General features: G+C 55.7%; 9 protein-coding genes across 9 annotated transcripts; 5 read left to right on the top strand and 4 right to left on the bottom strand.

Moving 5' to 3' along the window:
• Positions 1-331: 331 nt before the first annotated feature.
• Positions 332-1,950, bottom strand: LTR77_008925 (uncharacterized protein; the record flags this gene model as incomplete). The annotated part of the gene is made up of 2 exons (XM_064806154.1): positions 332-1,580; positions 1,634-1,950. 2 exons carry the CDS (start codon positions 1,948-1,950, stop codon positions 332-334), a joined length of 1,566 nt encoding a protein of 521 aa, XP_064655480.1.
• Positions 1,951-2,332: 382 nt separating this feature from the next.
• Positions 2,333-3,635, top strand: SEN54 (tRNA-splicing endonuclease subunit sen54; the record flags this gene model as incomplete). Its single annotated transcript, XM_064806153.1, has 2 exons — positions 2,333-2,436; positions 2,489-3,635. The coding sequence occupies 2 exons, from the start codon at positions 2,333-2,335 to the stop codon at positions 3,633-3,635; spliced, it is 1,251 nt and encodes a 416-aa protein (XP_064655479.1).
• Positions 3,636-3,694: 59 nt separating this feature from the next.
• Positions 3,695-5,534, bottom strand: DBR1 (lariat debranching enzyme; the record flags this gene model as incomplete). The annotated part of the gene is made up of 2 exons (XM_064806152.1): positions 3,695-4,546; positions 4,755-5,534. 2 exons carry the CDS (start codon positions 5,532-5,534, stop codon positions 3,695-3,697), a joined length of 1,632 nt encoding a protein of 543 aa, XP_064655478.1.
• Positions 5,535-7,060: 1,526 nt separating this feature from the next.
• CLP1 (Cleavage polyadenylation factor subunit clp1) lies at positions 7,061-8,518 on the top strand (the record flags this gene model as incomplete). Its single annotated transcript, XM_064806151.1, has 1 exon — positions 7,061-8,518. The coding sequence occupies one exon, from the start codon at positions 7,061-7,063 to the stop codon at positions 8,516-8,518; it is 1,458 nt and encodes a 485-aa protein (XP_064655477.1).
• Positions 8,519-8,715: 197 nt separating this feature from the next.
• Positions 8,716-10,830, bottom strand: EXO84 (exocyst complex component exo84; the record flags this gene model as incomplete). Its single annotated transcript, XM_064806150.1, has 1 exon — positions 8,716-10,830. One exon carries the CDS (start codon positions 10,828-10,830, stop codon positions 8,716-8,718), a length of 2,115 nt encoding a protein of 704 aa, XP_064655476.1.
• A 254-nt stretch (positions 10,831-11,084) lies between these two features.
• Positions 11,085-11,673, top strand: TOM20 (mitochondrial import receptor subunit tom20; the record flags this gene model as incomplete). The annotated part of the gene is made up of 2 exons (XM_064806149.1): positions 11,085-11,516; positions 11,572-11,673. 2 exons carry the CDS (start codon positions 11,085-11,087, stop codon positions 11,671-11,673), a joined length of 534 nt encoding a protein of 177 aa, XP_064655475.1.
• Positions 11,674-12,556: 883 nt separating this feature from the next.
• LTR77_008919 (uncharacterized protein) lies at positions 12,557-13,642 on the top strand (the record flags this gene model as incomplete). The annotated part of the gene is made up of 1 exon (XM_064806148.1): positions 12,557-13,642. The coding sequence occupies one exon, from the start codon at positions 12,557-12,559 to the stop codon at positions 13,640-13,642; it is 1,086 nt and encodes a 361-aa protein (XP_064655474.1).
• Positions 13,643-14,046: 404 nt separating this feature from the next.
• Positions 14,047-15,072, bottom strand: LTR77_008918 (uncharacterized protein; the record flags this gene model as incomplete). The annotated part of the gene is made up of 2 exons (XM_064806147.1): positions 14,047-14,567; positions 14,625-15,072. The coding sequence occupies 2 exons, from the start codon at positions 15,070-15,072 to the stop codon at positions 14,047-14,049; spliced, it is 969 nt and encodes a 322-aa protein (XP_064655473.1).
• Positions 15,073-15,765: 693 nt separating this feature from the next.
• On the top strand, positions 15,766-17,370 carry LTR77_008917 (uncharacterized protein; the record flags this gene model as incomplete). The annotated part of the gene is made up of 3 exons (XM_064806146.1): positions 15,766-16,292; positions 16,340-16,464; positions 16,511-17,370. The coding sequence occupies 3 exons, from the start codon at positions 15,766-15,768 to the stop codon at positions 17,368-17,370; spliced, it is 1,512 nt and encodes a 503-aa protein (XP_064655472.1).
• Positions 17,371-17,431: the final 61 nt, after the last annotated feature.

Here is a 17,431-nt window from a genome sequence, read left to right as displayed (position 1 = left end):
TGCCGCCGGTCGGTCGCCGCGCCCGAACATCCTTTGCGTATTGGTTAGCGATCGCAGCCATTCCATCTTCAGCTATAGACATGCCTGCAATGCGGATAGGTCGATTCCTTGCGGCGGCCATGGTCTTAGTGCTTGAGTTGTAATGGGAGCTAGTAGTTGATAATATGGAAGAAGAATCTCTGTTACCTACACGTGTGAGAGAATCTACAATGCCCTGCCTCGGGTCCACAACAAGATGGATGTGTTGGGTGCTGTATCTCCAGCCTCGGTCAAGAAGTGGTGGTGTTGCAGTCTTGCGGAGAAGTGCCGGAAGAGGAAGGTTTGGAGATTCTCATCGGAATGGTGTACCGTAACCATATTTGCTGTTGAACATCGCGAGAATTAACGCCCCGAAGATGCTCCACCTGGTAGGACGAAGGCTCGATTCAGCGGAGGAGGCGCTGACCAAGCCCGGAGAAGATGCAACCGAAGATGAAGGAGCCTGCGTCGCGTATGTCAATCGCGGCAAGCTCGACTGTATCGTAGGCTGGACACGCGCTACTGTAGACCGGTTGGCGGATATCGTCGACTCTCCGAGAAATACAGTATCTCCAGCGCTATCCGTCCCGAGAGCTAACCTGGTGATGGCGCTTCCAGTACCGATAGTGAGCGTAGAGCTGATGACAAGGGTCTGGCCGTGAAAGACCACGTTGCCATCCGTCATCGACAAGGTGACATTGCCGAAGACCTGTACAGCATGGCTCGGAGAATTGGAGATGGGTGAAATTTGGCTATTGAGCACGGTGGTGCCGCTCATGACCACTGGTATTGTGGCAATTGGTACGCTCACGGCAGATCCTCCTGGCGGTGTAGTTTTCCCACTGTGTATGGTGTAGGTACCGGCAGGTTCCTGCTTGTCGTGACGAGTGGCCGTGGTCTCACTAGTAGCTATCTTCGAGGAAGAAGCTGGATCAGTCCTGTATCTGGACACCCTGACCGTCTCTTCCAGTTTCGAGGTGCTCGTCACGCTTGGAGGATGCCGGGTCGAGTGAGCGGCGTACGACTGGTGCTGCACGGGTCTCGTGGTCTGCTCGGATGGGTTCGCGGTCTCGATGTGCTCTGATTGCCTTTCCCGATCTCCTTCGTCGTTTGCCTGGGTCGCAGCCGAACTTTCCGTGAGTTGGGTAGCTAAGCCATGTATGCGGCCCAGCGTATGAGCCGGTATTGGCTGAGCTGTGGTTGACACTGCTTCCGCTGTTGAGACTGTAGGTCCGATCATACCATACGGCTGTAAAGCAATCGGTGGCCGACCGTTGGTGCCCATCGTAGACGTCGGCTTGCACTCCTGCAAAGGAGCCTGATCAGAATAGACAGAACGAAACCAGCTGACCTCAAGGGGTCCCGCTACTACATATGTTGGATGCAGAGACCAATGTAGACCCTTGCCGGTAGCCGTCTGAACAGTGTCATACGCAAAGCTTGCGGCTGGGTAGAAGACTGAGGTAGGCATCATGACGGTCGTGGTGCTGTTCGAGCTGCAGGCGCTTGAGGAGCACCACTCGTAAGATGCTGGCATATCGTAGCGACCGGTTGGGAAAGCTCTGTCAATGTCAGGTCCCACATAAACTTCTCGGCGATTTGAGAGGTTTCTTACAAGGTACTCAAACTAGTGAGCGCCTCCCAAGTACCGTCGTGCATGCGTGCACTCGTCGTGACAGTGATGATAGCTGTCTGTGTCCCGTCTGGGTTGGTCGGCACAGTAGGCGTAGCCGATGCTCCATCCTCCGCCACTGTGACAGCGGCGGGCTGCCAGTTCCATACGTAGATACTCGGAATGTAGACATTGCATTCGTTCTCCTCAAAGCTTAGGCTCTGATTCCCATGTGTAGGACTGCTCGCTGAGGAGGAGACAAAGAGGATCGGTACGAGAAGAAGCAGAAGTGCTTTGAAGTGGCGTGTAACGAGCGACATGCTGACTAGGAGAACAAGAAACGCTCGAACGAACAAAAAAGCAGCCACCGTAAGAGCAGGAGTGTGAGAGAAAGAACGGTCTCTTACCTGGCGGCCAAAGGGCACTCTTCTACTTTACCCAGTCCGTTGTATGCGGCACAGTCTCCATTATTCAGGTCCGAAACATGGATAATATTTACGTCGAATGTTGATGTCTTTCGAAGCGCCGCTATCCAAAGGCGAGAACCTGAAGTGTAAGCGCCGCCAAGACCTTCTGTTCCTTCCTGATTGAGTCATTTTCGATTTCACTTGCGTCGATCCCTCACGTGGATTTCCGTCAAATGGACAAATACACTTGAATATTCACGATTCACAGACCTAACGAACAACCCTCTAACTCAAAATGGCAGACGCAGAAGAAGATGCGATGCCCCGCGGCGGCGCATCAGGCGAAGAACCAGATCTCACCGATGAAACCCAAGACTTCCGCTTCCTCACCACCATATCGTAATCACATCGTCTCCCGAGAACAAGACACGTTGTACTGACTTTCCCCCAGCCGCGAAGACGCCTCCATCCCCAAACGCGGCGAAAAGGACTTTGAGCCCCACGCCACCGCCCTGCAATCCAACACCCTCGCCGCCTCCCGCCACGCCATGCACGCCGCCCTCGCCTTCCAACGGACCCACCAGCCTCGCGGCCACACGCTCGCGACTTACCATCCGGAGACGAACATGGCGTACGCTTACAATCCGAAGGGACCGCTGTTCGTGCGGATGGGGACGGTTTTGCCGGCGATCGAGGATCCGTTTGGAGACGACGAGCGCAGGGGGCAGAGGGTGTGGTTGTTACCGGAGGAGGTGCTGTTTTTGATGAATCGCGGGACGGTGGATGTGAGGTGGCCTGGGCAGGAAGGGTTGGCGATGAGTTTGCAGGGGGCTTATGCGATGTTTCTGGGTGACGAGGGGGAGAGGGGTGGCGGGTTGACGTTTGAGCGGTATGCGGTCTACTCGAATCTGAAGCGGTCGGGGTATGTGGTGCATCGGGCGCCGACGTGGGAGGGGGAGGGGAAGGTGCCAGGGGATGAGTGCTATGCTGCAATTCCGAGTATGACGCCGCCGACGTGGCATGTGGGGTTGTTCAACTACTACACATCATGGTGGGAGTTGTTCAAGGCAGACGACAAGGTGAAGGAAGAAGAGAGCAGTCAAGGCCCACTGGTTGCATCAAAGCCGTACCGCAGCTACGCCGAGATCTATCGAAGACTGGCCATTATACCAACCTACGATCCAACAGCACGCTTTGGTCCCGATGATTCCCAGCTCGCCACCGATCCAGCCTTTCGCATCACATATCATGTCTGGAAGCCCAGCAACACAGCCTACAAGAAGTCTGCGCCCGGTCCTCCGGATTTCCGCATCGCTGTCGTCAATGCTCGGGAAAGTGCTGTGCCGACGTCAGCGCAGCTCAGTGCTCTGATGGAAACGGCGCCGTACAAACCCCCTCCTGAACAGTCACAGCTCTATCAAAAGCTCAAGCATGGGTACAAGAGCGTCATTCTTGCAATCGTCGATCAAGGGGTAGTGAGTTATCTCCGTCTCGCTGATGCTGCATTCGGACGGGAGAAGTTGTATGAACGGAGAGGACAGCCTGGTGGTAGAAGGGGTGGTCGGGGCGGTAGGGGCGGTCGAGGAAGAGGTCGATGATGTCTGTCGTCGTCCGATCCGCTTCGATGTTGGTTTTGGCCTGAAGAATGGTCGCTCTCTCATCCGGAGTAAATGTTGAAGAGGTTCCGAGCCCTACCTCCACGGTCTCCGTAGCCACGATTGTTCTTGCCTCCACGACCTCCCCTGTGGCCGCCTCCACGACCGCCTCGGTTACCTCCTCCACGCCCGCCTCTGTTGCCTCCGCCGCGACCTCCACTGTCTCCTCCTCTATGAGCTCCTCCGCCTCTAGTGGGGCCTGGACGATACATATCGTAAGCATTAGAGCGCTCACGAACTACAAAAAAGGTCTCACCTTTGGCCACGTTCGCATCAATCTGGGCGTCTGAGACCTCGAGCGGGTTATCGATCTCGATCAGCTCGCAGTAACGCTGGGTCTGTGGGTTCGGGTACTCTCTGACTCGACCATAGTTGCCGATGTCGCGCAGCCTGCCGCCGTCGTATACAGGAGCAGTGATTTCGAAGTTCTCGGGGACGATCAAATCGGCTTCGCTGAGGTGCTCGTTGATCCAGGTCCAGTTGTCGTCTATCAGCCTCGCTGTCTCGAACCACCCCTTGACCCCCGGGACTTCCGCAGACGGGTCTCCAACGGTGAGGGGCTCTTGCTGGGCGAAGGCGCGTGTAATGGCAAGCCATTCCGGGTCGTATGTGAGTTTGAAGGGACGCTCCGCAACGATGTCTTGGTTTTTACGCGGACGGATGGTGATTGCACGCATGAATCTTCGGCCTGGAAGGAGCTTGTCGAGCGCCAGAAACTTGGTGGTCTTGTTCGTAATCCTGTAGCGTGCATCTTCAATTCTCTCATGGTATGAAAGCCCATTGCCGTGGAAGACCTCTGGCAATTCTGCACGCGCATCGTTGTCGTCGTCATCGGCCTCGAGGTCGATCTCATCCTGTGGAAGAGGTCAGCAATTGACGATCATGCTTGAGCATGTTTACAGCAGCCGGAAACCGCAGCTCGTGAGTGACAATATCAGATGCAACCTTCACGGAAGAGGGATGTGCGATGCTTAGAGCGAACCTCGAGCTTGCGGATGCGAGCTGGAAGCCAAAGCACAGCGCTCGTGGATCATTAAATCATCGCAAAGGGGTTCAACATACCTTGTTGCCCTGCTGTTTCTCGGCAGGCTTGTCCCATTGGACTTTGGCGACGTACTCGCAGTGCAAGTGAGCGCTGAACCAGAAGCGTGGCTTCAGATTGGCCATCAGGACTTTGCTTGACATACTGCCGAGCTGATGGTTCCTAGCGTCTTCCTCAAGGTGAGGCTTGAACTTGAACAGCTGCTCGTAGTTGCCACACCACTCCACGCCGTTTGGCCAGTCGTGGCTCATGCAGATGTCGAGATGCGTGCGGATCTGATGAAGCTTGCTGACATCCAGCTCACGGGTGTGGAAGACGGTCTTCTTATCGTTCTCACTGTAAGGCAGTCGTTCGTGATGAGGCTCGCGGTAGTCGTAGGGCTTGTAGATGCCGCCGATTCCCATGATCCTGAGTGGTCCGAAGCGAAGCACGTTGGCAGCGCCCATGAAGTAGATGTTTGGTGCGACCCACCCGCCGAAGTAGAGCTCGAAGAGGTAGTTGCTCGCCTCATGGTTGCCACCGACGAAGAGGGTCAGGTATGGTGCGGTCCGGGCGCCAGAGTAGTACTCATGAAAGTCGCCCAGTTCGCGATACTTTGGTGGCACGCTGACGCAGTTGAGGTCGTACAGGTTGCGGACAGACTGGAAGTCACCGCCGACGATGAGAAGATCCGGACCACTGTCCCAGCCCGCCCGTTTGGCGGCCTCTTCTACAGAAGCGTAGATGTCGTTCAGCACGCCGTGGCCGCAGCCGACGACTGCGATGCGGACGCCCTCTTCCTTGGAGAGGTTGACGTCCATTGTCGGTGCCGCGGACATCAGTGGTGATCTTGTCTTGTTCGAGTCAGCAAGATGTTCTCACCAATGTTCCCACAGACGACAGCGGCGGCAAGACAACTGACAATGATTGTTGTTGTTGCGAAGGTTGGAAGCAGCTTCGAAGCAAAAGGCAAAGCCAGCAAAACCTCGTGTCCCAAAGAGGAAATTCAGCGGCAGCTACCCGCCGGAGTCGGCCAATCAAGAAATAGCAGCTTTTGAAGCTGACTTCTCCCACATCTTCCCTCTCTCCTTCATCTTGTCATCCTCCCCGAAGGCATGGCTTCAACTCGCAGGAGTACAGATGCGCGGGCGAGGTACCTACAAGATGCTTCGCAAATGCTGTTGACAAGCTCCCCTGCTGCTTCCATGCACTTGGGCGCCGAGCAGAATGCACTGTCGGAGAGAAGAGATGGCGAGTCGAGCAACACTTCCACCTGCGCATCTTGCGGCAGTGTCATGGTCATGGGGTGGTCTTGTGCAGCTTCGTACGATCGAAGGCGCCCACGAAGCAGAAAGGACCGCCTGGCACAAAGCACAACAGGGACGAAGACCATCAAATTAAAGTGCACAACATGTGGCGGCTTGACGGTCCTGGAATCTAGTAAACCTCCCAAGAAGTCTCAGATCAAAGCATCCATCAACACCGGAGTCAGACGACCAGAGCCTGCCCCTGCTTCCATTGGAGAACCTAGCACACCGCCAACACTTGTTGAAGAGAACAAGCCATCCAAGCGACGGGCGAGAGGCAAGAAATCTAGCCTGCAGTCCTTGATCGCAAGTCAAAAATCGACAGAACCTACCAAGAGAGCAGGATTTGGCTTGGACCTGCAAGATTTCATGAAGACTTGAAGACGGCGACCGCCTTACATGGAGCCTCCAACAGACCGAGCCATACCTGGTCAAGGTTCAACGGACGGACCTTCTTCCCAGCTTTTAGCACCGTCCAGGCAGTCCGGACCGTACAAATCAGTATTGTGCGGAGCTCGACCGCACCCGACGGGCAAGGTTTGCTCCACAGAGGCTCTCATACTGCAGTCTTCTTGTCTACAGAATAGCCTCCTGCCAGACAAGAGTCTCCAGACCGCGGAGGACTGGAGAGGGGACTCGTGCTGGATCCAGTCACGGACGGCTAGCTTCATCGTGCCCACCAGCTGCTGTTAGGCAGCTTTGAGAAGGTTTGTCGGAGGGGTTTGTCGAGGATGATCAGGATTGTGACGAGAGATGTCAACTCTGAGCAGCGTGACCGTTCGGATGTGGCAGTGGCGAGTCGGGGGTACATACATCAATGCAACTCAGGAATGCCTTATATAACTTCAACGCTACAACAATCGTGCAGGAAACTGTGCGCTAGAGCTGACTGCATTCCCTGAGATACCCATTGCGCTCGTTAAAAGTCTCGTGTTGCCTCTATCTCCAAGCTGTGCATCTCCATTTCCATTGTGAGGCGATTCCGAACGCGAAACCGACGCTTCCTCACCTATTCCTCAAACCTTGACACCTTCCATAACATGGCGCTTCCGGGACTGTCCTTGCCAGGCCTGGGACTACAATCAAGTCACATTGCGTCTGGGTCGAATGTGCCAAATGCCGCCGCTCAACAAACCGCACGGCAAGAGGACCTTGCGCCGCGCACAGAATGGCGCTTCGAAGTGAACTTCCAACAACAATACACCATCCGCATCCTGAGCGGCAATGCTGAGCTGTTCGGTGTCGAGCTCGCATCAAATCAGCCGTACAACTTCTCCGGAATCAAAGGCGCAATCTTCACGTGGCAAGGATGTCGGCTTGAAATCTCTGGCGAGGCGGAAAGCGAGTATCTCGGGCAGGAAACGGACTATGCGGTGGAATGGCTGAACGTGCACGGCATGCTGGAGACGGCGCGTGACGATGCGCAGAGCACGCCAAATGGTGATGGCGGTCCCAGAGTGCTGGTCGTGGGCCCGGACTACGTGGGCAAAAGCAGCCTCATCCGCAGCTTGACAGCGTGGGCGGTGCAATCCGGCTGGACTCCTACCATCGTCAACGGCGACCCTCGAGAAGGCCTGCTCGCGCCACCTGGCAGCATGAGCGCGGTCACAGTAGGCAGCTGGCTCTCAGTCGAAGACGGCTACGGCATCAGCCCCATCTCCGGCCCAACAGTCTCGCCCGTCAAAGCACCGCTAGTCTACCACTGTCCCTACACTTCACCCACAGAGAAGCCGGAAATCTACAAATCCCTCCTCACCCGCACCGCCCTCTCCGTAACCAACAAGCTGGAAGAAAACGCCCTTGCAAAACACTCCGGCCTCATCATCGACACCCCCGGCGCCCTCAACGACCCCCGCTCCAACTACGCCACCGTCGCCCACATCGTCTCCGAATTCAGCATCTCCCTCATCCTCACCCTCGGCTCCGAACGCCTATCCAACGACCTCATCCGCCGCTTCTCCGGCACAACAGCAGGCGCGGACGCTATCCCCGTCCTCCGCATCACCAAACCCGCCGGCGCCGCGGAGAAGGACGCGCAGTTCATGAAACAGCTGCAGAACCAGCAGATCCGGCAGTACTTCTTCGGCTCGTCGAAGGATCCGCTGAATCCGCATAGCCACACCATTGCGTTCGCGGACCTGAACATCTGGCGTGCTAACTCGCGTTCCCTCACGCAAGCGATGAACAGCAGTGCCACAATGGACGATAGCGACGACGACTACGCCCCTACCTCCTCGATGGGTTCATCGCAGGACTTCGAGCGCGTGACGCCTTCGCAGGAGATGTTGGGACGATTGGTGGCGATCAAGTTCTGTGCGGGGAGCGAGACGGACGAGGTCGCGATCCGGGACAGTGCGGTCATGGGGTTTGCGTATGTGAGTGAGGTGGATGAGGGGAAGAAGAGGGTGCGGTTTTTGAGTCCGCATCCGCAGCGTTGGGGGGATAGGGCGATGGTGTGGGGTGGGTGGCCGGAGGCGGTTGTGGATTTGGTCGGGTAGGGAGGGCATAGAGCGTGCGATGGGATTATGTACGGGGGAAGTAGGAGGGTGGAAGGGGTGAGACACAAAGGCTGGAGCTCGAAAGCTCTTTGATAGATTAAAGTCTGAACTAAGTGCCGACCACGATTCGTCGACCTTCACCTCCACCATCCCTCTAAACCTGAGCTCACCTCCATTACTCTCCTCCCACTACCTCCTCACTCCCCCCAACTAGCCCCATCCTTCACCGCCAAATCCCCCGCAACATTCCTCGCCACCACGCCCCTAAAATCCACCCCGACCTCCGACAACACTCCCGCCTGCCCCTTCACCACCTCAATACACTCCTGCCACAGCACACTCCCCTGCTCCACACTGCTCAGCTGTCGCTCCAGCATCATGTTGAACTCGTCCACCTGCTCCTTCGCCCACTTCACTACCGCGGAGCCGCTAGCTGGCGGGAAGGCGGTGGCGGAGGTGCGGAAGGTGTGGAGGAGGAGGGTGAAGGTCGTGTACGCTAGCGCGTGGAGGTAGGGAGGTAAGGGCCCGGTGAAAGGTAGCTGTCGGGTACGAGCGCGGAGGGTTTCGGTTCGAGAGGTGAGATAGGTGGAGCGTGCGAGTTCTTCGAAGCCTAGCCGCAGCAGCCAAGAGACGTTCTGTTTCGTCCTCTCCGTGCCGGCGGAGGTGAGAGCGAGTTGGCGAGATATGGAGGCTGAGAGGCGAGAGGCGCGCGTGTTGACTTTGGCGAGGATGATGTCGGATGCTGTGACGTTTGATCGGATGCTGCGCGCAAGTTTTCGTAGTTTCTCAATGCGAGCTACGGCGTCTTCGAAGCGCTGGAGCGCGATGTCGATGTCAAGGGTGTCGATCTGGCCTTCCACATGCCGTACGCTTTGCTGACGACCTTCGGCATCGACCAGGACACTGTTGCTTCGTGAAAGGCCGCCGCCTAGCATGTCGTTTGCAGCGGCCTCGGCGGCAGCTTTCTTCAGCGAGCGCGCATCGCGGCCAGTATGGAGGGCGACATCGTCAAGTTGGCGTTCCCGCTCTCCATGCTCGGCAGCGATCTGTTTCCGCAGATCTTCTTGTGCTTTTCGGAAGGCGACAAGGAGGCCGGCTTTTTCTCCCGAGTCGGAGGTGGCGTAGGTGAAGCTTTCGTTGCCAACGCGGATGTTGATCGCGTTGGCCATGTTCTTGTGCTCCTTTGTGCCGGCGGGCATAGCGGAGGCAGACGAGCTGATGTCTGCGAGGCTTACATCCTGGAGTGCCCAGCATCTCTCAGCTACCAGTGTGGTCTGCGATTGCGGCTGCTGCATGCTCTGTCGCTTGCTCTTACTGTCGCTCTGTGTGCCGTTCATAAGATCCGTGCGCTTCTTCTCGCTTGCAATCAGAAGGTGGTCATTGAGCAACACAAGCGCCACCCGTCTCCTCGGCTTCCACGTTGCTGCATTCAGCTCCACCCACCGCTGGCTCTCCACGATGATGTGCCTGCCTGGTAACGCCGGTAAATACTTCTGCGAGCCTTCCACCCTTTTCCAGAGCACCTGCAAATGCGTGCTCCACATTGCCTCGAGGTTAGCAACGCTGCTCCTATTGGCGCGCTTCCTCTCAGCGAGACTGAGTGAACTGCCATTTTGAAGCTCAGCACCACCAGCACTCGTAGCCTGACCAAGTGCGCCCGTCAGCTCGCCCATCAGTGTCCGCAGCGTCCGCATCTCAGACTTGAGCTTGTCCGCCTCCTTCGAGATCTTGATGAACTGTGTCCGGTTCTGGTAGACATTATGCTGTAGATCGGTACTGGCATGCTGCTTGAGGTTCTGCAGATCGTTCTGGTAGGCGTATACATCGCTCTCGGTAGCATCGGCAAGGACGCTCTGGACATACTTCTCCGCCTGTAGATTGGGGTCCTTGAGAGCGCGTGTGTCCACCTTCAGCCTGCCAACACCTGGCTCAGGACTTCGGCCATCGCGTGAGGGACTCCTGCCTTCCTCTCTGCTTGACGCGGCATACTGCGCCGGCATAGTCGGCATGGGGGGAGCTGCTCCTCCATCTTGAAACTGCAGCGCCTGTCCGCCGGTGAAGCGCGTGCTGTAGCGTCGTTTGACCAGGTCGCTGGTATTCTCTCGATTCAGCCTGCCCCGTTCCCTTGATGTCGAGTTCGGCACGGTGAGCTTCGAGTCCTCGGAGGCATTGGTTTGCGTCTCCCATAACGACTGCTGTCGGCTGTCCGCGCTCTGGTCTCGAGGTTGGCTGAGCTGTCGGGGTGCGGAGATGGTCGGTCGTGTCGTTTTCTTCCGCCGCAGCGAGATACCCTTGCCCTTGTCCTCCGACATGTTGATTACATGTACCAATGCTAAAGAACATGTGCTGGTATGGGAAGCGGAGGTGTCGTCCTTGAAGCCGCAGTATCTCGCCGAGCTTGGACCTCACATCATCCAGCTTCAAGACTCCCAGGAATTCTTCCCATTGTCGCTCGACATCAAACCACCATCTACACACTCGACCTCTTCACTCAGACCGTGAGAAAGCTCCAAGAACGCATTAAGAGATACCCGGATCTTTAAAGTCACACCCACCACCCGCCGCGATGGCCTCAACCACCCCCTCCCAGGCCACCTCCTTCACAACCATCGCCCTCGCCTCAACAGGTGTCATCCTCACCGCCTCTCTCGCCTACGCCTTCTACTTCGACCAAAAGCGACGCTCCGACCCTGAGTTCCGCAAGAACCTCAAAAAGCAACACAAGAAGATCTCGCGCCAGGACCAAGAAGCCAGCAAGGCCGCCGAGCGCTCGCAGAAGGACCGGATCAGGAAGAGCGTCGACGAGGCCAACGAGGAGGGCTTTCCGAAGGACCCGGAGGAGACCGAGTCGTATTTCATGCAGGAGGTCGCGAGAGGGGAGGGCATGTGCAGCGATGGCAGTGATCCGGTGGAGGCGGCGTTGTGCTTCTACAGGGCGCTGAAGGTGTACCCGCAGCCGAGGGAGTTGATTGGGATTTACGATAAGACGGTGCCGAAGGTGAGTGGTGTTTTACGGGGGTGGATGAAGGTCTGAATGCTAATGTGTTGTACAGCCTATCTTGGACATTCTCGCGGAGATGATCGCGGTCGACCCGAGCATATCTGTTACTGGATCTCGCGCTGGCTCGGACGCAGGATCTGACAAGGTCGAGTAAGACACGCGCGAGCGCCCGGCAGAAAGTGGGCATGCAAATGTACGATGGAAGAGAGCGAGAGTTCAAGAGCGTGTCGTTAATAGGGTTGGCTGTCCGTGATCATTTGAGCACCCAGCTGGAAGACGTGCATTTGCGGGAGTCTGAGCGAGTCGAAGTGCCGGTCAGTTAGAAGGTCTCATCTCACGGCTGTATAGCAAGGTGTACATGTATGTGTTCGAACCGCTCCGACTCTACAAGGCGAAACACTAGGGTTGGGACACGGGCGAAGCTCCTCATGTCTTCAGAGGGTAGGTATGGACGTACTTTCCTGGGCTGCAAGCGTCATGTGATGGTTCCATGTCTGCATCCTACCTATATTCGACCTTTTCATCCCGAAGCGTAGGGTTGGGGTCGGTGTTACATTGTTACACTGTCACATCTCGGGGTGACAATGAGCTGCAGATAACTACAGTTCCTCGAGAACGAGAAATGCTGACCGAAGTTGATTATACACTTCCACTTACGTTCCTCAGGAGCTTGAAACCTAACACCCTTGTGCTCCCGTAGCCACAGTTCAGTACAAGAAGTCGTAGGCGATTCCATCTTGACGGCGAAATCAGCCAACATCACCCATTCCACAAGACGCAGCATTGCGCCGTTGAAGCAAACTAAGTTGAGCTCATGAACGAACCGAGGTAGTGAGTAGATGTTGCCGCTCCACGCTACAAATGACAGCAAGTCGTGATGTCTTTAGGTGGCCCTCGACCGTCTAGAAATCTGTACAACCTAGGTCAACATCGAGAGGGGCACTCTTGCATTCCGATTCTTGAGACAATCACTTGGGATAGATATCCCTTACGACCACTGAACACTCTTCACCATTGACATCGTAGCAGCCTGCACGATGTCTCGCGAGCACGTCCTTGTTACCGGCGCAACAGGCGTGGTCGGCCGCTCTGCTATGCAATACTACTCCGAGAAAGGTTACAGAGTCACAGCTGTATCTCGTCGCCAGCCGTTCAACACATATGGAACTTCGTGGCACTCACTCGACCTTTCGGACGCCGAAGCATGCAACAAGCTTCTTTCACCTCTCACTGACATTGTCCAGATAGTCTTTGCCGCGCTCCACGAGGAGGCCGATCTCCAGAAAGGCTGGCAAGACAAGAAGCAGATTGACCGGAACCAGATCATGTTGTACAACACCATAGAGGCCGTTGCGCCACACGCGAAAACCCTTCGAAACGTGACGATTCTTCAAGGACCGAAAGCCTACGGCGTGCATGTCCACCCCATCCGACATGGATCGCGAGAGGATCGTGATGAAGATCGTAGCATCGCCAACTTCTACTGGACGCAGGAGGACTACCTAAAAGCACGTCAACAGGGTCAAGACTGGAGTTGGAACGTTCTGAGACCTGGACTGGTGATTGGGATGAGTGTTGGTGGAGCCATGAACCTGTACGGTGCAATCGGGGTGTATGCTGCTGTTCTGAAAGAACGGGGTGAGCCACTATATTACCCAGGAGAGGGATTGGCCATTGCACAATCCACAGATGCCGACTTGATCGCACAAGCTTGCGAATGGGTCTTGATCGAGCCCAAAGCCAAGAACCAGTGCTATAATTTCGACAATGGGGAGCTCGCAAGCCTCAAAGAGCATTGGGATGTCTTCGCAAAGGCACTCGACATGGAGACGGGTGAAGAGAAGCCGTTCGATTTTGTCCAAGGTCTGTCCGGCTTTGGAGAGGCTTGGGAGACGATTCGTCGGAAACATGACCTAAGGAGTCCAGATATTGATGCTTTCCTCGGACAGAGCGGGCAGTTTTCGAACTTCGTGCTTGCAAGGGCGAGTCGTGCCCCAACGACGATGAGTTGCGTGAAAATTCGACGGGATGGGTTTATGGGCACTGTTTACACAGATGAGATGATTCGGAAGTGGTTCAAGGCCTACCAGCAAGAGCGACTGTTGCCGGCGGTCGTTGCTTAGAAGCTGCACGTCGTCCGCGGGACAGTCTGCGGTGCAAGTCCACCTGTCTTTGCACCCAGCGGAAGACCCAGTTGTGAACAGTTACAGTGGACTGCAGAATCTGAAGTGGGTCGGCAGAGGTAGGAAGCTCGTTGCGCTAGGGGAGGATCTTTGTTTGGGAGCCTGCGACGAAGCTCAAGTGGAGTGTCCAACGTCCGAATGGCCGAGCGGTCGAGGATGGCAATGGCACAGATGTGCTGTACGTACACAGAAAGGAGGCGAGCTGGCTGCTTTCGAGAGTGAGAACAAGGTCCGATTCTGGAAGCTGTAGTAACATCTGAGAAAAGATATACTGACGATGAAATGATACTTTACCTTGTTGTACTGCGCTTACCTTTCGTGTTACATCCTCACCTCCTGTACACTTACATGCCAACAATCTCCAAAATCTCGTTTTCGCTGAGGCCCTGACCCTCGAGATACTCCTCCACACGCGGGTTCAATCTAGTCCCATGGAGCGCCTCCTGCGTCTTCGCCACTTCGGCAAACTCCTTCAAGAGCTCGAGCAGATCGTCATCATTGCTCACCTCGAGCGTCCGGAACTTCTTCGCCCACTTCACCAGCAGTTTCTCCGAGGTGGAGAGTGTCGGGAGACGAGCTTTGTCGAGGCAGATCTCGCAGTCTGGATTGACGCCTTCGTGCCAACAATAGCGGTAGCCTTTCCCGACCTTGTTGGCAATCAGGATGGATTCCATCAAGACGCCTAGCCATTGGTAGTCGTCATTCCGCAGAGTTCGAAAGTCGTCCTCGCGTATTCTCGTGTCGGGTTGTGTCTCTGCTCGGCCGAAGTCAGCAAGAACGATTTCCAGACCCCAGAGAGAGCTCGCGGGCCGGATGAGCAGGTTCGCGGAATGAAGATCGCCATACCTTTTCAACGTCCGTGTACCTGGCAAGAAGTTCGCGGTGTCAGTTACGTGCCAGTGAACCAACAAGAGCGACTGACAGATGCCGAGCGCGAGGTGCCACTGCAAGCCGGTCGAGAGGTCTTTGTGACAATCCCGGACCAAGTTGCAAAGTGTCGAGCCCGGGACGTACTTCATAGTGAACCACTGAGCCTCTTCCCCCAAGCTGTAGTCGACCAGACTCGTCACCTCGGGCCTATTGGCTGGCAAAGACCGGAGGAAGTTGATCTCATCTTGCACGTCCTGCTTGTCAAGGTTGTCCCGGCGGGGTTTGTAGAACTTGGCGACCACGAGGCTGTCCCGCAGCCTCTTGATTAGGACGTCCATCGATTCGTCGACGGCGTAGTCCTCGAGGATTTCGTCCACGTCGGAAGCCTTGATCGCGAGGAAACACTCGCCGTTTGAGCCTTCGCTGAGGAAGGAGACCTCCTCATGCGTTTCGCGGAAGTGGGCGCGGGATTGCGCCGCATACTGTGGACGGACGGGCATCGTGGTGGATATGTCGGTGCAGTAGGATAGCTGTTCGTGTTCTGCAAGGCTTCGATTCTGCGGCCAGTACTATTCAGGTTGGTCTGTACATTTATCGAAGCATGCCAACAAAGCCATTATTGCTCCGACCCCGACAAAGGCACACCAGGAGCATTGTCCCGTCTTCTTGGTTAGGGAGCGCAGTCAATCAGCAACACAAAGGGCTGAGCAGTACTGTAGCGGAGCAGGAACGACAGAACCGATGGTGGTGGACAACTGCGTAGGCGTTCTTTATCCAATACTTGTACAGTTTGGAGCGGTGGTGACGGACTAGTTCCAGGAGAGCAAAGGATACTCGTGTTGCAGGTACCAAAGACACTGTAAGAAATCGAGTCATGTCGCCTCGCAGCTACCTTAGACGACATTCTCATTACGCCAATTTGTTCCGTGAAACTTGGACATGCTCTTGTTCGATGACAGAGAGGAAACCATGAGACCTTTGGCGAATGGCCGAGATGGCAGAAGGCCCATGTACTCACGCCGGATCACTGATGCCGAAGGTGAGGAGTCGAAGCGGAGAACGATGTTGATGCATCATCATCATCGTCGACTACGATGGGCATGCATGACAAGCTTTACTGTGTACATGTGGGAAGAAGCGCCTTTGCTTGATTCTCTTCTCTCTTTTCTTTCCAAGGTCTCCATACCGTCAAGATGAAGACAACAACTTTCCTTACTCTACTTGCCTCTGCTAATGCACAGCACCACGGTCCCTGGTCGAAAGGTCCATGGTCTCATGGCAACTCGAACCCTCTCATCGTGGAAACGGACAGCGGCACCTATCGTGGCCTCATCAACGGCAGTGCACCTCTCGTCCGGGAGTTCGTTGGCATCCCCTTTGCCCAACCACCCAAAGACGACCTCCGCTGGCTACCACCACAGAAGCTCCACAGTAACGCCAGCCATGTCTACGATGCTACGCAGTACCCGCCATCCTGTGCGCAGTACATTTCACAAGTTCCCACTGTCTTCAATACTGTCACTCCCGAGTATAGTATTGCTGGACCGATATCCGAGGACTGTCTGGCCTTGAGCGTCTGGACTCCTATGCATGCGGAGAAGTTACCCGTGATTATGTTCATCACGGGAGGAGGATTTCAGACCGGAGGCGTTGAGATCAATTATCAATTACCATACAATTGGGTGCAGCGGACGCAGGCACATATTGTTGTCACGATTAAGTAGGACTATCGTACCCAAACCGCGGAAGACGACTGACAACTTGCAGCTACCGTCTAAACATCTTCGGCTTCCCTAATGCTGCTGGCCTGGACGACCAGAACCTTGGTATACTGGACCAGCGGATGGCGTTGGAGTGGGTACGAGACAACATTGAGGCATTCGGTGGCGACCGTAGGTATCCCACAACATACGTGAGAGCCATTACTAACCATCGCAGCCTCTCGCATTACTCTTTGGGGTCAATCCGCCGGAGCTGCAAGCGTAGACATCAACAACTTCGCCTTCTACGACGACCCCATCGTAACTGGCTTCTTCCCACAATCTGGCACCGCGTTCCTGCTCAGTTCCGACGACGAGATGAACTCGAACTTCACGTTCGTGGCCAGTCATGTTGGCTGCCACTATCCCAACGATGCCGCAAAGGAACTCAGCTGCATGCGCAAGGTCCCGTGGGAAGACATTGAAGCCTTTGTCGGTGGGTATGCGGACAACGGAACCGAGCCTGCGCTGAACTTCAACCCTGTGCCTGATGAGAAGATTGTGTTCTCGGACTATCCACAGCGTTACAGGGAAAACAAGGTCTCGCAGCGTCCAGCCATCTTCTCGAATACTGAAGAGGAAGGGAACTCACTTGTTCCGTTCAAGCGCTCTGGCATCAACGAAACGGCCGCTCGAGAAGTGACGCTCTCCGCCTTCATCTGCCCGGCCGCTCAGACGGCGAAGTTGCGCACTCAAGCTGGCTTGACGACCTACCGGTACGAGTACTCCGGCGTCTTCGACAACACCGCGCCGCTGCCTTGGATGGGTCCTTACCATGCTTCCGACCTGCCGATGATGTTCGCGACGCATCAGGACTATACGAACGGTGAGGGCCAGTCTACGTCTTTCGAGTACGCGGTTAGTGAACGGATGGAGGATCTGGTATACGCTTTTATGCTTGATCCGGAGCAAGGACCGCAGAAGCAGGGGTGGCCTCCGTATACAAGCGGACAGATGCTGAGGTTCGGAGCGGATGGCAAGGTCATGCAGACTGTCAGTGTTGACAGCGTTGAGGGAGACTGTTCTTCGGCCTCGTGATGGAGATATGTAGTCAAGATTTATGCTTCGTCTCTCCACAACTTCCCCTTTTCGACTAGTT

The sequence above is a fragment of the Saxophila tyrrhenica genome (assembly GCF_035928015.1).
Source record: "Saxophila tyrrhenica strain CCFEE 5935 chromosome Unknown scaffold_16, whole genome shotgun sequence".
NCBI classification, from domain to species: Eukaryota; Fungi; Ascomycota; class Dothideomycetes; order Mycosphaerellales; family Extremaceae; genus Saxophila; species Saxophila tyrrhenica.
Note: the sequence above shows the minus strand (reverse complement) of the source record. Positions and strands in the feature narration are given on the sequence as shown.